Raw genomic sequence first — 26,181 nt, forward strand, 5'->3', positions numbered from 1 at the left:
TGGTCCCGAAGATGCCAAATGAGAGGACTTTTACTGTATATGCAATGTCCATCCAGGAACCAAGCCTCCACACTCTCTCCTGGGTCTGGCTGTGACAAGGTGCTGTCTACCACAAGGGAATGTCAACACATTGCATGGAACAGCCCTGCAAGGGCAGCTGCTTGCCTGCAGTTGATGGGTCTGCTCAACCAGACAGACCAGCATTACTGAAGAACAACAACAACAAACATCCCTCAACTCCCTCCCAGTCCTCTGCAATGAGGATGGCTGACTGGAGGAAATGGACAACTTTAACCTGCCGTCCACCAGGTTCATGTATCATATGAGTTGGCAACAACAAAAACAACAGCAACAACAACCACCACAACCACCCACCTCTATGCATGCGCTGCGGTGAGTCATTCCACACGATGGGTGTGATGCGGCGCTGCTGCTGCGTGGACGATGGCTGTGTTGGGCTGGGTGTGGGTTGGGTGTGGCTGGAAACTTCCTGGGCTGGCTGACTGCTGCTGCTGCTGCTGCTCCCGCCCTCCTCTGCCTCCCCGCCCACCTGGTGCTCCGCCTCCCCACCCGCACGTGTCTGCTCTGCCTCGCCCGCCTGGCTTTCTGCTTCAGCCTCCTCCTCTTCCTCTTCCTCCTCCTCCTCACCTTCAGCATCCTCTTCTTCCTCTTCCTCATCCTCTGGGTCAATTACTGTGGTAGGAGGTTAGTTTTGGGTGGAATAAAGTATTATACGTCATTATATCATAACAGTATAACAACAAACACAGTAATCCCCACCATATATGCCTTTTTTGCCATTAAGACTACAGCAGACTACAAACAGATTGCTTTTTCAGTTCTATTGGTACCTACAAGGCTCCTTTACCACTTTCCTGCGTCTACAGTATCTGTTGTATGTAAAAACTTGTGGTATTTTGGAAAACGTCTATCACCGGACACTCTAGCCTCATTAAGTTGTAACCAAAAATGAATAACCTCCATGCCGCCGTCCTGTCCTCCACCATCAGGCTGCCCTCTCTCCAAGTCATACACCCCTCTCCCTCAAATACCTCTCCACCCATCCCTTCCTCTCATCCTCAGTCTCCCTCTCTCCACCTCTCTCACATACCCTTTTCTAGTCAGTTGGTTTCTTTAAATCTGACAAAGGTCCTGGGCCCCTTTCAGCCTAGTTCATGGCTGGATGTAGTCAGGCTGGGGTTTGATTTGGCAAGTAACCAAGGAGACTCATTCCTACCTCATAATGAAGGTTCAATGAATTTCACGCAACTACGGCTCAGTAATGAAGTCGTGAGTGGCCCGGTTCTATCTATTGCCAGATGCCTTAATCCCGTAAGGGGTGGCCACAAACAAATCGCCTCTATGTCGCTCTGTCCCCTGCCATTTCACTGCCCTGCTCCCAGCTCACACCCCCCTCTCTCATATACCTCTCCTCTCCATCTCTCCATCTCATCCTTGGCCTCCCCCTCCCTCTCCCCCTCTCCACCTCACTGCCCAGTTCTGTCAGATGAAAATAAACTGACTCCTGTAGCCCTAACCATAAGAGAGGATTACCAACCTTGTGAATGTGGAGTGGCCTGGTCCTCCCCCACCTCAGCAGCCACCGAGTCTGCCTCAGGGAAGGTGTCGTTTGCGTCGTGTGCCGCGTCGTCTTGTGATGCGCCAGTCACCATGATGGCAGGGGGTGGTGGTGGTGGTGCTGGGTCCCGCGGTCCCGCCTCACCCTCACTTGTGCTCACACCACCCTCACCACCTGCATCACCTGGGTGTATAGGTGTTTATCATCATCATCATCATCATCATATTTTCCACTATTAAAAGTGGTAAATGTATTACCAGGTATCTGGAAATACAACTAGGGGATATGAATGATAATCACCATCACTTTTTTCATTATCATCATCATCATCACCATCACATTTTTTCTATCATCACCATCATCCTATTTTTCTCTACTATCAATGGGATGAGTATGATCAAGAAATATTAATTGGGGAAATGGAAGAAAGAGAAGTAACATTATTGATCATGACCTTTTTTCCCATTCAAAGATGGGGAGAGGAAGGGTTCACAGAGCAAGAGAAAAGAATCATGCCAGAGGAAGAAGTAATCAACCGTATGCCTAATGAACTATGCCATAAATTACCCATCATTTAAGCCAATCATTAATGCTGACTAAGAGGGTGTACAAGGTGAAGTGGAGGGAGGGAGAGACTGAGGATGAGGTGGAGGGATGGAGTTGAGAGGTATATGAGGGAGGGGGGAGTGAGCTGGGGGAAGAGCAGTCAAATGGTGGGTGACAGAGAGACTTGGAGGTGTTTTGTCTGCAGTCACCCTTTGTGGGATTAGGGCGTCGGGCTATAGACAGAGATAGAGATATTCATGAAATACGTCTCACACTTTGGAAATTCAGAGTTATATTCCAGGTAGCTTTGAAGATTCTGAAACACCTCTTCTTTGGAAATTTACTCTGCACATCACACCTCAATATCCTCTGGTATGTTCCTGATGCAAACCACTGTGACGATTATAAATACTGCGATATACTGTACGCGAGAACACGAAAGCAAAATGTGCATGATCAATACCTTAAATGAGAGAGAGAGGGGCGAGGGGCTAAGTACTCTCCTACGCCATTCAGAACACAGCTATAGGATTTATAAAACATTTGTCACACTCTGAAATACTTAACCCTGTCCTCACTCATGTTCACATCATTCTCACCACCCAGGTCTGAGGCTTTTTTGGAGAACAAGAGACTGACTAGATGAGTGTATGTGAGTGATGTGGAGGGGGAGACCAAGGATGAAAAGGAAGGATGGAGTGCAGACATATATGAGACAAGGGAGTGTGAGCTGGATGGTAGGCAGTCAAATGACAGAGGACACGGCAACATGGAGGTACTGTTTGTGGCCACCATTTTCAGGATTAAGGTGCCTGGCAACAGATAGATGGAAAGACAGATAGACACACAGATAAAGATAGATAGAAATAACAAGTAACTGGTTAAAGGGGAGTGCAAATCTGTCAGGCATGATCAAACTGACCATAACCAGCACCAACCTGCTGGTGAGCGAGGCAGTGGTGTGCTGGGGTGGGACCGTGTGGCATCGTCCAGCTGGGCCAGATCCATTCGCGTGTCGTCAATCAGTCCACCCTCCGCCATCTGCGCCAGCCCACCTGCATCACACACAAACACATCAATACTATCATCATTATCCTGCCCTCCTTTCCCTACCCCAATGTAGGGTATAAAGCAGGATTCAGAGAGCCAGAAAAGACCTGATAATGAGATACTAACCAAAGTTTACCCAACTGACTGAGCCACACTCCCATTTACTCAACATTCAAGTCTCTAGAATCCTGGCTCCATCTGATACATCAAAAAACATTCTGCATACAGCTTCACACTCACCAATCTGACAGAATCAATCCAATGACTGTCCAGCTAAAATGGGGTGACAAACCCTGGTCATAAACTTCTCCACACAAAATTCATCCAGCCAACTCAATCACTTGTCAACAACACCAGATAACTTTTTTACTCTAACTTGGCGGTGGTAGGCGGTAGCGACCATCATCTACTCCCATGATGTAGCACTACCTACTTCTTCCTTCAAGTTTATCATTCTCTTTTTTTGTCTGCCTCCTTTCTTCTAATTTTCCCATCCTTCCTGACCCTTTTTATTACTCTGCTTTCCACTTCATGTGGCTCTAAATTGAGTGACAAGGCTAATGGTTTCCTGTAACCCAGGAAACCATTTACAACACTGGATGGTGACAGTCAAGTCTAATTCATTACATACTGTACCTACTTTAGTGTATAAGGGGTAGCTACTCTAAATGTTCTTCTATTGTATTATTAATCACTAAAACAATTAAATCAGTTTAAGTAAATCATATAACAGATGAACACTTTTTTTATGTGGTCGTTTGGTCAGTCAACCACAACTGCCTTATAACCTGAACCTTGTTTTGGTGGTGATGTGGCTTAACCCAGTCTGTCTGGCCACACAGATCAATCACCCATAGCTAAGCAACTGATTCTGTGGGGTTGTTGTACGGGTATAATATAATGCTATATACACCTTGTAGGGACCTAGCAGGGTTGTACCAGAGACCTTCCCACAGCATGGTGCAGGGAACATGAGGAGGTTTGGCTCCCAGGTGGACACCACAGCTACTTAGCTTCACCTAGGGTGCACTGCATCACCACATGAAGGTTTTTCATCAGTACCACCTTGTTTGGTAAATGAGCAGATTGTGTGATTAGTCATATGAGTTCATTACAACAAAAATTCAATAAACTAAGGTTAATTATAAACAGGGTAAACTATACTAACATTTCTCTCTCCTTCTCTCTTTATATTACGAGATATATTTTAGCTCTATATGTATTATATATATATACATATATAGTGTACAGTATATACTGGTATATATATATATATATATATATATATATATATATATATGTATTTGCTGGGTTAGCTGAAGTGGTGAAACCAAATTATCACATTGCAAACCATCAAATGTACTACCTTGTATGGGAGATCTGGATACATCCTGCATTGTGGCAAACACAAACCCCACTAATGGCACATGTGCTAATGTGCTAGGGTCAGAGAAAGTGCCACCTTGCCTTGTTACACACAGTATGGGTGTAAATGGCACTACACATTACAATATGATACCATTAAGTGTTTATAAGTTGCCTGCTGGTGGTTGATGGGTTTGCTTGGATAGACAGACTAGAGCTGATCAACAACAACAACTTACTTGTGTGTGGTGGGTTAGATATATCCTGCGTTGATCCAAAAACAAATCCACCCGATGGTACGTGTGGTGATGTGCCTGGGTCAGGGAAGGCATCACCTCGCCTGGGCACAAACAGTGTGGGTGTTGACGGCACTATGCTGTCATCGCCGGCCTCCTCGTACTGAGGCAGCTGTGTGAAGGGTGGAAGCTGGCGGCCAGCGCCTGGCCTGTCCTGCCGTGGGGCGGGGCGGGGCAGCACCAAGCCCGCCCGGGTGGTCTGGGCAGGTGCCCCATCCCCTCTGCTGGATGACGATGGCTGGCTGGGGCCGGGTGAGGGCTGGGGCTGACTCTCACTGGGAGTTTCGTGGGCCTCCCTGGCACTGCGGGAGTCTTCACTGTCCCCGGGTACCTGTGGGGATGCCTCTGCTTCTGCTTCTGCTTCTGCCTCTGCCTCTGCCTGCACCTCCGCCTCAGCTTCAGCATCTCCCATATCCTCCTCCACCTCCCGGGAGTGAGCATCCTCGGCTTCCAGCTCCCGGGTGCTCTCATCTTGTTCCACGCCCTCATCTGCCTCCTTGTTATTGTCATTGTCATCCGAGTCAATAATATGAATGTCTGCCTCCTGTTCCTCTTCCTCATCTTCCTCTTCATCCTCTTCCATGTCCTCATCTTCCTCTTCTGACTCCTCGTCTTCCTCCTCCACCGGATAACTCTCATCATCAGACACCAGGAAGATGTTGTCACCTTCTTCATCATCGCGTGTGCCGTGAGTGGTGTGGTGGTCGGGATGTGATGATGACGGGCCAGGGTCCTGTGTGGGACCAGGGCCAGGGTCCTGCTCCTGTTCAGGTCTGGCCCGCTTGGCCTGGCTGGTGTTGCTTACAGTCTGGGGTGAGTCCAACGGCCTCTTATGTGGCCTGCTTGTGGCACCAGTGTCTTGGGTGCTGAGAGGGCTGACCATTGCAATGGCCTGAGACACCAGAGTATCTGCAGACACTTCTTGGCCATCTGGCCGTGCGGGCTTACTGGCCGGGACTGAGGCCATGGCGGTGACTGCCGAGGTGCTGGCCTGGGCAGTGGACTGGCTGACCAGAGGACCAGCGATGGATGAGGTGGCCGCTGCTGTTTGCAGGGCGGTGGTGGCCTTACTGGTGGTGGACTGTGTGGCTGGGGTGGATTCAGCCACTGGTGTGCTGGACTGGGAGGCGGTGGCAGACTGGCTGGACACACTGGCCTTGGTTGGGCTGGGCTGTGAAGATGCCTGTGAGGGAGGCTGAGAGGAAGGATGTGAAGGAGGCTGGGAGGAGGTGATGGAAGGGAGGGCTGGGGCCGGTGCGGCTGGTGGAGCGGTGGGGGTGGGTGTGGGTGTGGTGATGGAGACCGAGGTGGGTGTGGGTGACACGGTGGCGGTGAGGGTGGTGGTGGTGGCAGACGGTGTGGTGGTTGCGGTGGTGAGGAGAGTGGGTGCTGATATGGCAGGTGTGGGTGTGACGGTGGCCTGGGGTAACGTCACCGTGGATGACACCATGCCGTCACTGTGTGTCTCCAGGGGAGGCACCACCATCACTGTTGATGCCTGGCTGGGACCAGGGCCGCCACTGGGGCCAGGTGGCGGGGCCATGGGGCGAATGCTGGCTGTGGGGATGGCCCGGGATGGTGGCACAACTTGTGTGGCTGCAGGGCACCGTGGGGACGCAGACCCAGCCACAGGGGCGTTCATCGGCTTTATGTTGGCAGTGGGTGGCGGCTCAAAGCTGCTTTTATCACATACCACACTGGCGGCTGGCTTGCTGCCCTGTTGATACAAACCATAATACTTTATTAACGTACCTAGTCATCTAACACACACACACAGACACACACACACACAGACACACACACACACACACACACACACACACACACACACAATGTATTCAACAGGCCTCAGCTTGGCAGCACGACTGTAACTGGCTTAAGGGTCATGTCTCTGATAGCCAATTACAGTCTTCCATCACAATCAGGTACCCCAGAAACAGTGGAAGTTCCCTCAGAGTGTGAGGTAAATCAAATACTGACACCAATAAAGCATTACTTGAATTACTGTACACACAATACATATTATAGAGGTGGTCCTTAAATAGCACTTCACTAGAAACTCGCCTGATGGCATCTTATGTGTTGTGGGGGTGGCTCTACCTGCTGGTGTGCAGGTAGGTGAGGCAGTGGGGGTAAGGAAAACATAAACGATGCAGGGTAGACATTGATAAAACTGACTGAGCCATCCCCTCAACACAAGAGTGGAGGCAGATAGGGACCACCCTGTATACAGTAATCCCTCCACTATCCGATGTAATAGGGCCAAAGGCATGTCCGGAAAGTGGGCCCCTGCCTGCTGGACTGGTACTTAAGGTCCTTAACCCAGCCTAACAGCCACCTAAATAACTCCCTACCAGACATGCATAGCACCTATTTAAACCTATTTAAGACCCTATTCACATCAATAATGGACATAAAGCAAAAATAAATGAAAAGGAACCAAACAATGAGGAACTAGAAGTGACTGTACCTCAGCCAGGGTACTTACAGCACGTTTGTGGCCACCTTTTGTAAGGTTTTGGCAGTGGTGAAAATGCTCTTGAACCATGTACAGTAATCCAGTGTTGTGCTGCACTTACAGTAATTCTTTGCACTGTGAGTTATAATTGTTTAACACTGCACATTGTTAATTGCACCACGCCAGTTTCAACTGCCAGTTCAACCACCAATATGCACTCCACAGTTAATCCTTTACACTCTAAATTCTAATTTCTTAACACTGCACAACACTGTAAATTCCCGTGTGGTATACTGGCGAGGTATTGCAGTTTATTCACAAAAAAAACGAGCACGTGTGGCATCCACACTGATAGGCATCCACTTGCGATCAAAGTTAAGCCGTAACCGTTGAGTGCTGGTGACGGGGTAACAGAGTTGCCAGATCGCAACGGCCACATTACCAAACTCCTCAATCTTCATTACCAAATTTAACTTTTCATTACCAAATTTGTAAAGCTAGCATTTATTCTTCACTAATTATATATACAAATGGAAATACATGTAATCACTCTTCTTATAATTAACACCATGTTGATTATTATCACGCTATGTACATTAGCAGATTAATCAGAGAGAGCAAACAATCCACCATCTCCATCCTGTGTATCCTCATACATGTGAAAAATCCGTTTGGTAATGCATTATTCTGATTCATTACCAAACGAATTTTTCATTACCAAATTGGCCCACGTTTGGTAATGAAAAATACCAAATGGCAACCCTGACAGGGGAGGGGGGAGGAAGGAAGGGGTAAAGGGGCCATGGTGTAAACAGCTGCTCGGCGCCACGAGGCAATTTCAAATTACAGGAGGGGAAAAAATTGTATTTGGGGGATATTTTTTCTTTTTTGGTCATTTTTGGGTTCTGAAGGTCCAGGTCCACAATGTCCGGTTAGTGGGGTGTCCGGAAAGTGGGCATCCGGATAGTATAGGGATTACTGTTTATGCCTTCCAAATATCACCAAGTTTTTCAATACAATTAGTACTGTAAATTGGAGGAAACTGTCAATCTACTTTACTGGAAGCAATGGATCCATGATTGAGAATTTTCCTATAATTTATTATGGACTCAACCCCTTTCGTCTGATGATGTATTTTTCCACTTCTATTATTTGTACTTACAGCCTTTCTTTGTTTGGGGAAGGTATCAGGTTGTTAAAGGGTCAATTAAGGCTACACTTAACCCCCTACAATTCAAAGTCTCTCCTCTTCTACATACAACTGTCTGATAGTAGCAAAAAATATAACGAAAAGCACATCACTGGAGGTTAAAAGAAAATGAGTGTCAGAAAAAGCAACACCTAATGAAGAAGTACTATACACAGCACTGCCCTGCACCACACACCCCTCAGAGTGGCCACTGTCAAGTCCATATTCTCATTAACTTAGGAGACTTTCTTGCACCTCTCTTCTATAAAACATCTGCATACAGCACGTTTAATTATCCCTTGTACAATGGGAGACCACTGAATGCTGTCAAGCGTATGTATGAGGGCAGTATGTGTGTGAGGGAAGTGAACTTAGTGAATTCTATTATTTGAATGTTGAACTGAAACAGGCATTATATGTAAGGGCAGTTATAAAAGGGAATACGGAGTGGGGCAGTGGATGTTTAGAGTGTCCATCATGAGAGAGGGTAAGGCTGGAGACTGCCTATGGTACACTGGTGTCTGCTGATGATACTGTATTGATAAGAGCTTTACTGTTTTCTGCTGATGATACTGTATTGATAAATGCTGATGAATGAGAGTTGCAAAGACTAGTGAATTAATTTGATAGTGTGTGCAAGGAACGAAATCTAAAAGTGAATGTTGGTACGAGTAAAGTTGTGGTCTTTGAGAGAAATGAAGTCAGGGAATGCATAGTGGGGCTAGATGGTCAGGAGATGGAGAATGTCAGAGCCTTCAAGTATTGGTAGTGTGATCTGTATGGATGTAAGTTTAGATGATGAAGTGCTTGAAAGGGTACAGCAGAACAGAAAGGTTGCTGGCTTGCTGAAAGCAGTGATAAGGAATAGGACAGCGAGCATCGAAGCTGAAGAGCCACTGCAGGACAGTATTGTAAATCCCCACTCTGAAATACAGAAGTGAAGCATGGATCACATTGGAAGGACACAAGTCATGAGTGAGAGCAATGGAAATGAGTTATCTGAGAGGAGAATGTGGAGTTGCATGGTGAGAGAGACAGAAAAAAGAGGAAGTGAAGAAGCACTGCAGTGTTGAAGTGGATAAGATACGAAAGCATTAGGAGAAACATTGAGATGGTTTGGTCAAGTGGAGAGGAAAGAGGATGAGAGACAGACTACAAGAGTGTATGTGAATGAGGTGGAGGGGGAGACTGGGGACGAGATGGAAGGGATGAGAGAAGAGGCTGGAGGAAGAGCAGCCTGATGGTGCAGATCAGGGTGACATGGTGGTGATTCATTTGTAGTCAACCCTTACAGGATTATGGCATCTGGCTATACATAAGCAGATGTTATTTGTGCAATACTTGTTAATATTATGCGGGTGTAAATAGCATACAAACAGACTGTAAAGCAAAATGTGCAAAATAAACTGATAAGGCGGATGTGCTGGAAGACCACCTAAACTAATGGGAATATGCATCTTAGACAAGTGGGACAGTCACTGGAGATCCTTGCAGACCCAAATCATATGGTAACACAGTTTTTTTTTATAAGTCGTGACCCAGGGGCTAAGAACAACTGGGTTATGAGAAGCAAGAGACACAGATAAACAGAAGAGGATGGAACCTGGAGACACTGACATTATAACCCCTTATCCCACGAGATGCCTGCTTCTGTATGTTCTCCAGCTGATGCACCCACACCAACACACTTACCCCAGCAACAGCCTGTTTCTGTACGTTCTCCAGTTGATGCATGCACAAACACAAACACACCCACACCTACATCCACACTAACACACTTACCCCAGCAGCAGCCTGTTTCTGTAGGTTCTCCAGTTGACGCTGCTGCATCTGCAGCTTCTTATTAAGTGCCTCGACCTCCTGGTTCAGCTGGTCTCGTTCCTTCTCCAGCTGTGTGATGCGACCCTCATATACTTGCTTATTGCTTTGGCTCTCCTCTGTATTGGGGAAAAGGGAATGGTAATGATGGTTTTTGTATGTACTGTACTCTACCTAACATAACTAACCTTGTCTACCCTTACTTAACCTATCTCAACATAACCTTGCCTAATCCAATCTATTCTAACTTAGCTGCCTCTCACCTCATGCAACCTAACCTAACCTTACATCCTCCATGATGCAGCCCTCATTAATCTGCTTACTGCTCTGGCTTTCCTCTGCATGGGGGAGAACGGGGACAACAATGCCTGTCTTTGTATTTACAAGGAGGGCAAGTAAGTATGCAAGTTTGTTCTAACCCAACAAACAACTCTACCCTTTCAGTTTAGCAGCCAGGATGAAGGGTTAGCTTGACCAGTAACCAAGGAGACTCACAACTATGGCTCACTGAATTTCATGCAGCCATGACTTAGTACTGAAGTTGTGGAAGTGGCTCAGTTCTGTCAGGCAAAAACAAACTGTCTACTGTATAACCACATTTTCACGAGGCTTTTAGACTGGTCGAGACTAGTCCAATGGCCGCTCTGGCAAGACAATTTCAGACAGATTAGACTGGTCAGGACTGGTCTAAAGCAGTACTGCCCCAGAACCACAAAAAATGTGCAAAAGCACTGGGTAGCAATGACAGCCAGAAGCATTCCGTACCCAGGGTAAACAGCTGATACGGCAAAGATGGACGACAAAAGAAAAAGTTTTTAAAAATAGAATTTCGCACAAATAACAACCAACAGTGACATGGAATGGTGATATAAATGTAGATGCTCCTTCAAAATGAATACTTGTTTTAACCTGAATTGAAAAAGTTTATCAGTTATCGCTGAATTAGTGAGACAATGATGTCTGGAGAGAAATGTAAATATTGTGAGTCTCTATGGATTATTATAAGGTAATGACGGCACTTACAACTATTTCCCTGTAATAATTCTTTAAGGGCGACTACTGCATCCTCTGCCTCTGGTTATTAAGAGTTTTGTTTTGACTGAAAAAGTTAGCTGCACATTAATTTCATTTCATGGTGTAATTAAAATATAACACTGACACCCTTGCCACATTTTCTATGATGTAGATACAACTACTGTGTACCCTAAAAATTCAGTCTGTTTTAACCTGACGATGATCCCTAACCCATTAGATTAGTTGATGGTGAAGTGTAGGCTGAAGGGCTTATTTGACTTGTAACCAAAGAGACTCATTCATATCTCATAATTATTAAAGTTCACTGAATTTTACACAACCACAGCATACTACTCCAGTTGTACAAGTGGTCTAAAGTGACTACAGTACCATATTCTCGTGCTACTCCCTTGGGACAATTCAACATTCAAGATGGAGAGACAGCAACTTAAGGCCAAGTGAAAGTGAAGTGAGTATAAAGGTCAACCCAACATGCCACAAGACGTACCCAATTTCTTGTTGATGTCGGCAATCTGCTTGGTCAAGTTTTGTTTGTGTTGTGCTGCCACTGTCTTCGCTGTCTGGGCCTCCTGTAAGTCTGATCTCAGCTTGGCCATCTCTGTGTCTTTCTGTGGGGCGTGCAGGAATATACAGCGATAATATGCTTTGTTTTTATTCCCATCATCATTATTACCACACTTATCTTCATTATCATCATCATTATTACCACACTTATCTTCATTATTATTATCATCATCATCAGTACCGCACTTCCCTTCATTATTATCATCATCATCACTATTACCACAAATCTTCATTATTTTCATCATTATTATTACAGTTACCATCATCGTTATCATCATCAATATCATCCTTATATCGTCACCATAATCAATACCATCATCATCACCATCACCATAATCAATATCATCATGACTACCACACTACCATTATAACCATCATCCCTATCACCAACATCACCACCACCACCACCACCACCACCACCACCCAACATCCTTCTATGCTCCTAAACCTGGGGAGAGGGGGGGTTGGGGGGCACCTGAACCTCACCTGGGCTTTGAGGGCATTGTTCTCCGCTTCCTTGGTGGTCAAAGTCTGTTTCAGGGTCGTGATTTCTTGTCTGTTGGAGAGAATCAATTACTTTTTACATAACTCCTTCCATGGGATAATATACATCAGCACTGTGCTCCTGCTTCAACTACATGGCTTTTATTAGTTTCAGACAGATCTCTATTAGTGAGGAAGTTAATGAAGGACACATCCAACCCATCCATTTTGAAAAGTCTCACCTAAGCTGGGTATAATTGTCTGCTGATAGCAACAACAGAATTAATAGTATGTCACTGGAGTAAAGTACAGCGCAATACACTTTCATCACAAAACTGCTCAGTAGGGAACCATTCACTTACACAATCAATAAGAATTTCAGTCTTTTTTCAACATAAGATTGCGTTTTTGTTCATACGATCATTATGATGCCATACAAAGGGGAGCTGCAAGGCTTGGTGGATGAGTTTGAGAGAGTGTGTAAGAAACGGAACCTAAAGGTGAATGTAGGGAAGAGTAAAGTGATGGTCTTTGAGAGAGGTGAAGTTAGTGAATGTACAGCGAGGTTGGATGGTGAGGAATTGGAAAATGTGAGTACGTTTAAGTATTTGGGTAGTGTGATGAGTAAGGATGGAGGTTTGGAGGGTGAAGTGCTTGAAAGGGTACAGCAGGGAAGAAAGGTTGCTGGTTCCTTGAAAGCAGTGATAAGAAACAGGGAAGTGAGCATGGAAGTGAAAAAGTTACTACATGACAGTATTGTGATACCAACTCTAACGTACGGAAGTGAAGCTTGGACATTGTTGGAAGGACACAAGTCAAGAGTGAGAGCAGTGGAAATGAGTTATTTAAGAGGAGCCTGTGGAGTCACGTGGAAAGACAGGCTGACGAATAAGGATATAAAGGAGCGTTGTGGTGTGGATGTGGATGTGATAGGAAGCGTTATGAGGAACACACTGAGGTGGTTTGGCCATGTGGAGAGGATGGAGGGTGAAAGACTGACGAAGAGAGTGTATGTGAGTGAGGTGGAGGGGGGAAGAGGGAGGGGGAGGGCGAGGATGAGATGGAGGGATGGGGTGGAGAGGTATATGAGAGAGGGGGGTGTGAGTTGGGAGCAGGGCAGTGAAATGGCGGGGGACAGGGCGACTTGGAGGCGATTTGTTTGTGGCCACCCCAAACGGGATTGAGGCGTCTGGCAATAGATAGATAGATAGACAAAGGATGACTGGTTGATGAATGATCACTATACTGTATTTTTGCTTATATAATCAACGACACACAAGCCTATGGCCCTTTGTCTGTTCCAAAACAGCCAATGAACTCGGTCACTATCAAGAGTGTTAGTGTCAGTAATGGAACAATAGTGTGGTGTTGGAGTTTAAGCAGCCAATGAAGTCCGCAGAGGTAAAATAAGTAACAGTTTGGGTGAGCTGGAAAATTATTTTTAGACTTATGTTTGGGGGAGGCGGTGGCTGAATCGGTAGAGAGGCGGCTTGCAGTCCTGATGGACCCAGGTTCGAATCCTGGCTGGGGCAGGGAACAGTTTAAGGATTTGAATTTCATTAAAAGCAGACTTTCCTGATCTACCAGATGACCCGCCGACATGTCGTAAAAATACCCCCGCTAATACCAATACACCAGTCCTCTATGAGACAGCCCTAGCATGTATTCAATATGGACGGTGGGTGTTAGCGCCAAAGTGGTGACATGTGGAGGTGTAGGAGGACTACTGGGCCTTGGGATAGGCTACTTCCCCCAAGATATAGGCCCTGAAGCCTTTGCCCAGAGTCGGACACATAAAAAAAAAAAAAAAAAAAAAAAAAAAAAAAAAGTTAACCAATGGCCAAAAATGTATCCCCTAATGTTACCATGTTGTAATGGCCTCACTGTATGACTGACAGCAACACTATCTGCTTTCCAAAACACAACCTACCTGTATAACAAGGGTGTGGTTATAGTTATTTTGCTTACCACTGTCTTGTTTATAGCATCTTGAATATAATGACATACTCTATTCTTTCCTTCACTCTTGCCATATCTAGACCATTTTGTTCAGTTCTGGAATGCTTTTCAAACTCAGGGGTCAGGTTCAGCTTTCACTGTCCCTTTCACTACAAACAGATATCCCGAAAGACTAAAAAATTACCTCGAGGCAGAAAAATAAAACAATAGAATATGCTGTACGGTTCATGTGGTTTAACTGACGTGACATGGAAAGCTTAGTGTAAAAAAATTAATAAATAAAGTAAAATAACTAAATAAATAAATAATAATAATAATAATAATAATACACTCTTTACTAGTACTTGGCCTAAAACTGCTATCTCCTCATTCTGAATGCTAAGTTGAAACAATAAGTTAACACTAGATGGTGCTAGTCATGAAGAAGTGCTATGAAGAGGATGCACTGTCTTTTTCTACCACAGAGCTACACAAAATAAAGTACAAAATGACCAAAATCTGAGCCAAGTTAAGGTGAAAGAACTACTGTGAACAACTCCTCAGTATCGTCTTTTTCTACCACTGAGCTAAATGAAATAAACTACAAAGGGGAAAAAATCTGGGCCATTGTATTCTTTTTCTGCCAATGAGTTCTACACATTAAGTTGCAAAGGGATGAAAATCTGGGCCAAGTTAAGGTGAAAGAACTACAGCAGAATCCACATCAGCAAAAAAGGGGCTAAGAGGAATGAGGTGGGGTACTGACGTGAGTGTGTGCGTCTCCTGTGTAGCCGTCTCGAGTTTCTTGTTGAGCGTGGCCACATTCTCCTCCAACTCCTTCACCTTCTCCTGTGACTGTGGGCCTCCCTCACCCTCACCGCCCTCTCCGCCACCCTGTATGGGAGGGACAGAATGGGCGTGTGTTAAAATACAGTTGAAGATAGGTGGATGGTTGGGTGGACAGATGTTGTAAGTGGATGGTTGGATGGATATGTTGATGGGTGGATGGAGGGGTTGATGGATGGGTGAATGGGTGGGTGGATAGGTAGATGGATGGATGAACAGGTTGATGAGTGGATGGATAGGTGGATGGGTGGGTAGACAGCTAGAAGGGTGGAATGATAAGTCACGTATTAGTATTGTTCTCAATACACTTAAGTCCCCTATCTTTATTTTCTCCCGCAGTCCCTTCACCTTCTGTGGCAGTGGACCCCCTCCCCCTCCAATCCCATCCTCATTGCCCTCTCCACCACTTTGTATGGGAGGGATGGGAGTGCTTATTAGTACAGTGATCCTTCTTTATCATTAATCTTTACTATGTCAGCTTTTCAAATGCTTCTTCTTACTCTTAACCTCTTCAAAGTGGTGACTGTGGACCCTCATCACCCTCTCCACCACTCTATACGGGAAAGTGGATGGTCATGTGTTATGGGATTGGGCATCTGGCAATAGATATATAGACAAATGGATATAAATAGATACATGTGCTAGTATAGTTCTTGTTGCTGTTGTTCTTGTTGTTGTAGTTGTAGCTGTTGCTGTTGTGGCCCCAGGCTTATCTAAAATGTAAACTTTGTGGACTGTAGACTTAAGTTACCCTTCTCCTGCAGTCCATGATCCTCCTCTGGGGGGATAGGGAAGTAGTTGAAGGAGGTCTATATAACCAGGCAGTTGAACCACTCAGTTATATCAATGCCACCACAGGAAGGCATCCCTCTCCAACACTGTTAGTATATTAAATCCTCATTGGATGTCAACTCTCCCATTTTCTTATCTTTATTTTATTATTTTTTACCTGCCATTTATTTTATTTCATTTACTTATTGATAATGAATGAATGATGAATCTTTTTTCCAACAACCCCTTCAATATGGCAAACGTGAATCTCCCTCATCCTCACCCTACCACTCTTGCCACTAGTGTAGGAAAGAGATGGCCTTGTGCTATACTCTGTTCACTTTAATTTGTGCTAAAATTGCCTTCTCAACATTTTCAACACCCAGTTGTGCAAGAGATTAAAACTAGAATATGATGCTACTCAGGAATCAGTGCTGGGGTACAGCTACAAAAACTTTGCTTCAAGGACAGTTTTTATCAACACTACAATACCTACGAACATAAAAGATGACAACAGTACCCATGTATCTATCTCTATATTATCCATTCCCCATCCCAACATCAGGAGCACAGAGGTTTGATGCACAGCTATTCAGTCCTAACATTTAAGGCAAGGGTGACCAGCCTCACTTACCCCTGACTGACACTGTGTAAGCAATAAACCACAAACATCCCTCACAAGTAAAAGCCTTACTGGCCCCATTCAATTGGTGTGCCTTAACCCACTACACTACTGGGCATGACTTATCATTTGGTGTGGTCACCTGCAGGTAGCACTGTACTTAGTGAGTGGATGGTGCACCACAAAAACCTCATATACAGTATATTACTTGTAACAACATGAGTATTATCAACTGCCTGATACCTACAATACCATCCATCCATCCATCATTCAATCCTATGTTGCCCCATAAGCAGCATACGTGCCTGGGGCTAGGCAAGTTGGTCCTGACATTTCAGATGAGAGTGACCAATCTCATTCATACCTGGGTGGCTTTACATGAGCAATAAACCCCAACCACCCCTTGGATATAAACCGACACAGGCTCAATCCAATTGGAGCGCAATAATTACCCACTAAAACACCAGGTGCCAAAATCTGGTTATATGGTTACCACCCAGCATAGTAAATGGTTTCCTGGTGTACAGGAAACCATTTGGCTTGTCATTCAATGTAGAGTCACCCACAGGCAGAAGGAAGAGGAAAGAATGATGGCAAGAAAGACAGAAGAGGGAGTGTAAAGTCACCCATGGGCAGAAGGACAAGGAAAGAAAGAAGGAAAGAAAGGCAGAAGAGGATGGAAGGAAAGAAGGATGGAGGAGAGGAAAGGGCAGACACCCGAGAGCAGCACCACATCCTACATTACCAACAAAATAAAAACAACAGCACAAGCTACTCACCGCAGAACCAGGTGTGGCCAACCCTCCTTCTGCAGCCTTTTTGTACTTTGTTGCAATCTTTCGCAGCTGAAAGCAAGAGAGTCATTGGTAAACTGGGTTCCATGATATACATAACTCTAACTGGGATGGCTTATTAAGTCTCATGACTGGAACACATTTAGCATTCTGTTCTATCCCCAGATAATTTAGTTAATCTACAGGCAAGCATTTGAGCCTAAGTGTTAATGAAAAGATGAACAAGGAGCACCCAAAGTACAACATCCACATCCTACATGTCTGATGCTGTAACAATCACTCAAAGGGCCAAACCTAAAGCACTGACCTGTGGCCTTGACCTCTGACCTTTACTGGCCAAAACTTAATCATTTGTTCCTATGATGGTCCTCAATTTTTTCCCAAATTAGGTACAATTTAATATTTTCTCATGACATTGGCCTTGACCTTTGAACATTTTTGCCCAAAATTTAATCACTTACTCCACTGATGGTCCTCAATCATAAGTGCAAATCTGGTGTTGTTACATGCAATAGTTTTCCATATACAGTAAGACCTCATTATAATGGACTAATTGGGACCCAAGCCATTCCGAAAAATGCAAAATTCTGACAAAAGTGACATCCGGACTTCCCCCTGCTACCCGGACTTTTTCCGATATATCAGACATCAGTCCAGATTGCATGAATGGTTTTTAAACTGTTTTCACTACCACTGCAGTATTGTACTGTGTTATAACTCTGTACAGTAATCAAATGGTATAATATAGGTATATAATACTACTGTACTGTGCACTGATAACATGTCTTTTATTAACCTTGTTGTGGTGAACATAGCTGAAGTAGTTAGGCAGTCCAGACTGCTTCTGGCTTTTTCGGACTTTTTCTATCTATCTATCTATCTATCTATCTATTGCCAGATGCCTCAATCCCGTTTGGGGTGGCCACAAACAAATCGCCTCCAAGTCGCCCTGTCCCCAGCCATTTCACTGCCCTGCTCCCAACTCACACACCCCTCTCTCATATACCTCTCCACCCCATCCCTCCATCTCATCCTCGGCCTCCCCCTCCCTCTTCCCCCATCCACCTCACTCACATACACTCTCTTCGTCAGTCTTTCACCCTCCATCCTCTCCACATGGCCAAACCACCTCAGTGTGTTCCTCATAACGCTTCCTATCACATCCATATCCACACCACAACGCTCCTTTATATCCTCAATCGTCAGCCTGTCTCTCCATGTGACTCCACAGGCTCCTCTTAAATAACTCATTTCCACTGCTCTCACTCTTGACTTGTGTCCTTCCAACAACGTCCAAGCTTCACTTCCGTACGTTAGAGTTTGGTATCACAATACTGTCATGTAGTAACTTTTTCACTTCCATGCTCACTTCCCTGTTTCTTATAACTGCTTTTTCCAATACTTTTTCCAATACTGTATATAGGAATTTAGTCCGGTAGCTCCTCGATTCCGATAAAAGTAAATTCCAGTCTACTGAAGTCCGTTATATCAAGGTTTTACTGTACTGCTAACAGACACAGACAGACAAACATGCAAACTGAGCTAATTGCATAATGTCCTTGTCCTGCACATGTGGGTATAAAAACAGTGCCAACATGGTGTGGACTAATATGAAAAATAAATACGACAAAAAAAAGAGTTGTGGAAATAAATACAGATCTGCTCCTCAATGAAACAATTAGACAGTGAGCAATGACTTTCAACACCCAGCAGTGCAAACTTTAGGAATATCATGTAAGGTTTTTCATCTGTTTTTTTATTTATTGACTAAGAAGTGAGGCCATATTATTTTCCACAACTATACAGTCAAATACAGTACTACATTCTGTTTGCATCTCTTGTATCAGCTTCATGGATGGGTTCATGGGTGTTTGTATAAGACGTAGGGGACAGACGTACATATTATCATCCATCTGTGAGTGGTAATATGTATCTTCTTCACTACATCTACTTTTAATATCAATGAACTCAGCAGTAAGAGAAGAAGAGGATGCAAAAAGTCCTTGGTATCTAACTGCACATGAAAGTGAATACGAATGTTGAAGGAAGGATTAAAAATAGTCTCACCTGCGAGGACTGCTTCTCAAAGTTGTCAGCCTTCCTTACCGCCTCAGCCAGTTTGGTCTCCGTTTCCTTCACCTTCTCAGCCAAGGTCTCAGCCTCCTTCTTGGTGGCCTCCAGTTGCTGCTTCAGTGCCTCTTCCGTTTGACGCATCTCAGTCATCTGTGGGGAAGGCAAAGGGGCCAGTAGGACAGTTAGTCATAGTATAAATTATAATCCTCATCATTATTATTATTATTATCATCATCATCATCATCATCATCATCATCATCATCATCATCATCATCATCATCATCATCATTATTATTATTATTACTGACACTTTAGTGTCTCCTCACTCTGCTAAACTTCTATCACCTGTTGGGAAGGGGTCTGGTAGGATAATTTTTCAATTTCCCAGGACACAATTATTCTCATATCATCTTGCCCATTTACACTCCAGTCATGTGTTTTGCTAAGAAAATTATACTATGTAAAACAGTAACTGCCAAGTCTGTTTTGCCCACTTCAAAGTGTAGGTGCCTATGGCAGGGTAACTGTAGTCCACAACAGTGTAGGATACCAGACTGGCCAACGCCACAGTAGTGTTTACATAAAAAAAATAAATAAATGAAATAAAATGATAATAAACATACATACTGTATATATATCATCTAATCCTGCATTGCCGCATGAGAAGCATAGGAGCCCAGGACTAGGCAGGTAGGTCCTGACATTTAAGATGACAATGACCAGCCTCACTCATCCCCGAGTGGCATTACGTGAGCTATAAACCTCAACCACCCCTTGGATATAAACCGACACCGGCTCAATGTAGTTGGAGCGCCTTAATTACCCACTAAACCACCAGGCGCCATAGCTCGGTTATATGGTTACCACCCAGCGTGGTAAATGGTTTCCTGATGTACAGGAAAACATTTGGCTTGTCACTCGATGCTGCGTCACCTGCAGACAGAAGGAAGAGGAAAGAACAAAGTGAAGGACATACGAGGAAGAATGAAAAGAAGCAAGGAAGAGATGAAAGGGCAGCCACCCGAGAGAAGCACTACATCGAGTGAGTGGATGGTGAGCACCCCCACCTACCACATGATACTATGATAATAATAACAATAACTCTTGGGCTTCAACCATGACACACACGCTACAAGCACTACTATGATGCAGGCGTAACATATTATTACCTCTGGGGTAAGGAAGGGGAGACAGTTAGGGCTGTACTGTACTGTGTTACTGACTCTTTCCTTCCATCCTCTTCTGTCTTTCTTTCCTTGTATTTCTGCCTACAGGTAACTTAACACTCCCTCTTCTGTCTTTCTTTCCTTCATTCTTTCCTCTCCCTTCTGCCTGTGGGTGACTCTACACTGAGTGACATGCCAAATGGTTTCCTGTACACCAGGAAACCATTTACTACGCTGGGTGGTAACTATATAACCAAATTTTGGTGCCTGGTGGTTCAGTGGGTAATTATTGCGCCAAAGTCGGATTGAGCCAGTGAAGGTTTATATCCAAGGGGTGGTTGGGGTTTATTGCTCACGTAATGCCACTCAGGGATGAGTGAGGCTAGTCACTCTCATCTTAAATATCAGGACCAACTGCCTAGCCTCGGGCTCCTACGCTCCTCATGGGGCAATGTGGGATTGAATGATGGATGGACAGAAGACAGTCATACAGTCAGTGATGCCATGAATGCAAGTCACTGTTTTAGGGTACAGTTAGAGTCATAAATTAAATGATGCCATGAATGTAAGTTACTGTTTTAGGGTATTTTCCCAAACAAGAGACAGAGAACACAAGAGCCAAGACTCCGATGGGACCCCAGAAACACCCAGGCAGTGGTAATACTGTGTTCCCATTTGCAAATCCACAATATATAAGTCATGTATTATAAGATTACAAAATAACCATGGTTTTATAATTCATAAGAAATGACTTTTATTCTTTATTTATTTATTTATTTTTTTGTGTGTGTGTCTGACTCTGGGGAAAGGCTTCTACATCACATATGGTTTTCCTCTTGCAACAATAACCTCAGCCTAACTGTATTTCACATGCTATACAGTGGGGAAACAACTGCTGCAGACTGAAGTAAACAGTCCTAAAACTCCCCCTCTCTCTTCCACATCACATATTATGGTCTTCCTCATAACAGTAGCCTCAACCTCACTTTGTTTGGCATGCAGCACTGTGGACATACACATTTATACCCTCAATCACACTTTCTTTGGCACCATATACGGTACATACATAAACCCATACTGATGCCCATATTCCAAATTTATCTGTTGCAGTACACGATTCTCTGTAACTTTATCTATCTACAACATCTATCTCTGGCTAGATGCCTTAATCCCAGGGATGGCCATAAACAAATCACCTCCATGTCACCCTGTCCTCTACTATCAAGCTGTCCCCTCTTCAACTCACATCCTCCTCTCTCATATACCTCTTTACCTGTTCCCTCCATCTCATCCTTGGATACTCCTTTCTCCTCCCTGTCTCCCACTCAATCCCTCATTTTAAATTCTCTCCACACAGCCAACTCTATATTGGACATGACACTTATACAGCAATAAACATTAATAACTCACTTGTTGCTGTAAACGGTTCTTCTCCACAACAACTTTCTTGTTTTCATCAACGAACTGAAAGGAAAATGAACTACAGATTATTATATTGTCAAATTTGTAACGAATTTCACCCAAGTCTAATCCAATGTCCCCTAACCCAACGCATCCCAATGAAACCTAACTTAATCTACCCTTATTCCATTCCAAACCTACCTAATCTAATACTAATTCAACTAAACCAAACATCATTCAACCCAACCCAAGTTAAACTTAATTTACCTCTGTTCCATCCCAATCTAAACAAACTAAACCTACCCTAACCCAATGACTAAATGAAAATATAACATATCCAAGGTTAAATTAAATCTGCCTGTTTTTTCATTCCAGTTCAACCCAACCTAATATAATGCAATCGAAGTGAGGTTAACTTAATCTGCCCTTGTTCCAACCCAACCCAACTAAATCTAGCCAAATCTACCACTAGCTACCCTGATCAATCCAAACAAATTAACCTAGTTCAATCCATCCCAACCTAACAATATCCCAAACCAACCAATTCAAACCTAACCTTGCCCAGTCTAGCCTAATCTGATCAAAGTTAATCCCATCCTAATCCAACCAAACCTAACTTTAACCAATCATTCTCATCTCATACCAACCCAACCTTAGTTTATCCAATCCTGCCTACACTAATCTAACCTAATCCCAAACCAAACTAGACTAACTTAACCCAATCCAACCCAACCAAACCAAATCCAAGCTTCAATCCATCTCCCCCAACCTCACCAAACTGAGCCCAACCCAACTTAAACAAACCTAACCTAATCTAACCCAGCCTGACCTAAAATAATGCACCCTAACCCAATCTAACCTAATCAAACTTCATCCCAACCCAGCCCAACCAAACCCAAATGAGCCCAAATCAAGCTAACCTAACCCAACTCAATCCAACCATATCCAGTCTAACCTAACCTAGCCCTACCCAACCTAACCCATCCTTACCCAACCCAACCCTACATAACCTCTGTCAGTCACTCACATTGGCCATTTCCTGCTGGTGTGTGGCCTGTGCGTGTTGTGATGCGGACTCCAGCACGCGCACACGCTCCTGTGTCTGTACCAGCTGCAAAATATATCACGCACAGTGTTAGATGCACATACTCATTTAAACTCTTCCATCTATCAATTTATATCTATCATCAGATGCCTCAATCCCAGAAGGGTGGCCACAAATGAATAACCCCCATTTCACCCTACCTTCTACCAACTGGCTACTCTCTCTTCAACTCACACACTCCTCACTCAAATAACTCTCCACCTCATTCCTCTATCTCATCCTTGGTTTCCCCTTCTCCCATTTGAACATAAACTCTTCTAGTCAGTCTCTCACTATCCATCCACACCACATGGCCAAACCACCTTACAGTAGTTTTCTTTATGATTTCAATTACATCCACATCAACATCACAATGCACCTTTACTTCCTCACTTGTCTGTCTGTCTTTCCATGTAACTATACATCTATCAATCTATCTACTGCCAGACACCTTAATCCCCTAAGGGATGGCCACAAACAAATAGCCTCCACGTCGCCCTATCTCCCGCCATTGCACTGCCCTCCCCCCAGCACATGCCACCCCCTCTCTCATATACCTCTCCACTCCATCCCTTCATCTCATCCTCTTAAATAGCTCATTTACTGCCCTCACTCTTGCTTCCCTTAAAGTAGCATTTTGCATGCACACATTGCTAACTATATGAGACTGACTGATTATGCACATCTAAAAAACAGCACTTCATCCTTAGTTCCCTCACTTCATTGTCATTACCATCTTCTATGCCTTGCTCCTTCGGAGAACCCCTAGACAGGGGATGGCCACTACAGAACCACCTCCAAACAACCTTATCCTCACATACCTCTCTCACTCTCTAAAACATTTCCCTTATTCTTTCTTCTCACTCACCAATACACTACTCCACTCTCTTCTTCCGTATCACGTAAGGCTTCATATTCTTGTTAGCTTACATGGCTTTCTGGCATCTCCTTACCAGTGTATTTCTGCATACAAACTGCCAATACTACCACATATGTTATTTATGCAACCTATAATGGTATTACAATGACACAAACAACATAAAAGAAAGTAATCAAGTGTAAAGAACTTAGAAAAGTGCTAGAAAGCCTCCTAATCATCATCATCATCACCTCCAATGTCCTGCTTCCTCCTGGGAACTCCAGAACAAGGAACAGCTGTGACAGAAACATATCCTGGCGACCTTCTCCCCACATACTTCTCTCACTCTTTCAAACACTCCTTCCTTCTCTTTCATCAATATTTTGTTCCACTCTCTTCTTCCATACCACATAAGGTCTGCCTCTATTAACAATGCCCTCAGTCTCGCATCCACAAGCACCCTATCTACATGCATTCCTTTGTATGTCCCTGTCTGCCAGCAAGAATACCACTCCAGGTCTGCCCCTCACCTACTTCAATAACCAGGGAACTCTTCAGTAAATACATATCATTAACCCTCTTTCTGTAACTTAAGAACTTTGTACTTTATTTTGTTCCCACATCATTTAATTTACCTGTTGCTGCAGACGAGATTTTTCTGCCAACACCTTCTTGTTCTCATCAATGTGCTGAAAAGGAAGAATACAAAATAAATATCATTATCATTATTCCCATCATCATCACCAGCCTAAGACAATATCCTGCAAAATGAAGGCCTCTCCCATCTTTCTCTACTAAGACCTGTTATCCTGTCCCATCCAGTCCTAGCAGATCCCTGAATTTCAAGTCTCCATATTGTTCTTTGTCTGCCTCCCCTCCCCTCTCTCTCTCTCTCTCTTTCTCTCTCCACTTCTGGGATACCTCTTAGTTACCCAGACTGTCTATCTATTAATCTCTTAAGATGGATGTGACATACCCATATCCATTTGTTTTTATTGTAATTATCATAATCTATTTTGTCTGCTTCCATATCCAGAAAGCTCTCTTGTTATCTCTCCCTGTGACATAATATTTCCCTCTCTTCCTTTCTGGGCACTCAAAAGTTTATGTTCAACAGATTTTGTTCAACTCCAAGCTCCCTGTTCAAACACTGGAAATGGAAGGAAACAGTTTTTATACAAATGTTTGTTTTGACAAAAACAGTCACTTAGTTTAACCAATATCCCTGGGACTGATGAATGGCCCACACGTGGTGGCACTGTGCACCCTAGGTGGTGCAAAGTAGCTGCAGTGATCCACCTGGAAACAAAATCTCCTCTATGTATTTCCCTGTGCATCATCATGGGGAAGTATCCTGGTCTGACCCTAGCGAGGCACTGTCTACCACAAAGGGGTGTGGGTTCCCTACACTGTGTATGTGCTGTACTGTGCCTGTAGGACAGTCCTGCAGATGCTGTTGCTTGCCTACAGTTGATGGGTCTGCTCACCCATATGAACTATGGATGACAAATAAGAAACAAAATCCCTCCATCCCCTTGCCATTCTTTGCTTGATTTCACAGTCATTTGCTGAAACACTAAACTGCCTATCCTACATAAACATGTACAGACACATTCCAACTCTTCATCATCTATTGCAGGGATTCTCAAACATGGGTTCACAAGATTCCAGGGGCTCACAGGACGGTTTCCAGGGGGTACTTAGATGCCTTACAAAAACTTATCAAAATCTACTGAGGGAGGAAGGGAGGGAAAACCAACAACCCCCATTCCTACCTGCTGTATGGCTCGTGTTTTCTCCATAACATTCTTCTTGACCTCCTCGTTGGCTCTCCTAAGCTCCTCCCGCACACCATTGAGTTGCTGCTGACACTGGTTCCGCTGGCCAACAATCATCTGCTGGTTCTTTGACAACTGGTTCAGCTGTGGGGGGCGAGAAAATGATGAGGTAGGTGGAATGAGAGGGTGTATGAAGATGACTGTGCTTGGTATAGTCAATCTGGTTTAATTTCTCTCTCTCTCTCACTTGTTGGTTCTTTGACAGCTGATTCATCTGCAGACAAGAGAATGATCAGGTACTGGCAAGAGATGGTTTATTACAGTTTTATGCCAGTGGGTATTTAACTCTCTCTCTCTCTCTCTCAACTGTTCCTTCCTAACACTCCTCTTACCTGGTTCTTTAGTCTGTTGATCTCCATCTCTTTGCTCTGGATGGTCTTCTGTTGCTCGGTCACCTCCTGCCTGC

At 44.2% G+C, this 26,181-nt stretch overlaps 1 protein-coding gene across 1 annotated transcript in view; it reads right to left on the reverse strand.

The window, feature by feature from the left end:
- Positions 1-26,181, reverse strand: part of LOC145402040 (nucleoprotein TPR-like) — a 92,050-nt gene that overhangs the window by 5,441 nt on the left and 60,428 nt on the right. The window contains exons 26-40 of the mRNA XM_080274137.1: positions 26,108-26,177; positions 25,713-25,859; positions 24,573-24,626; positions 23,022-23,105; positions 22,004-22,057; positions 19,422-19,577; positions 17,340-17,405; positions 15,088-15,215; positions 12,387-12,456; positions 11,824-11,944; positions 10,266-10,420; positions 4,780-6,553; positions 3,064-3,180; positions 1,559-1,762; positions 376-693 (exon numbers count right to left, since the gene is read on the reverse strand). Coding sequence (XP_080130263.1) covers positions 376-693; positions 1,559-1,762; positions 3,064-3,180; positions 4,780-6,553; positions 10,266-10,420; positions 11,824-11,944; positions 12,387-12,456; positions 15,088-15,215; positions 17,340-17,405; positions 19,422-19,577; positions 22,004-22,057; positions 23,022-23,105; positions 24,573-24,626; positions 25,713-25,859; positions 26,108-26,177 — 3,518 coding nt within the window. The remainder of the gene's footprint in view (positions 1-375; positions 694-1,558; positions 1,763-3,063; positions 3,181-4,779; positions 6,554-10,265; positions 10,421-11,823; positions 11,945-12,386; positions 12,457-15,087; positions 15,216-17,339; positions 17,406-19,421; positions 19,578-22,003; positions 22,058-23,021; positions 23,106-24,572; positions 24,627-25,712; positions 25,860-26,107; positions 26,178-26,181) is intronic.

This window comes from Coenobita brevimanus, chromosome 57 (assembly GCF_032717465.1).
Source record: "Coenobita brevimanus isolate Jiangsu-jjx chromosome 57, ASM3271746v2, whole genome shotgun sequence".
NCBI lineage: Eukaryota > Metazoa > Arthropoda > Malacostraca > Decapoda > Coenobitidae > Coenobita > Coenobita brevimanus.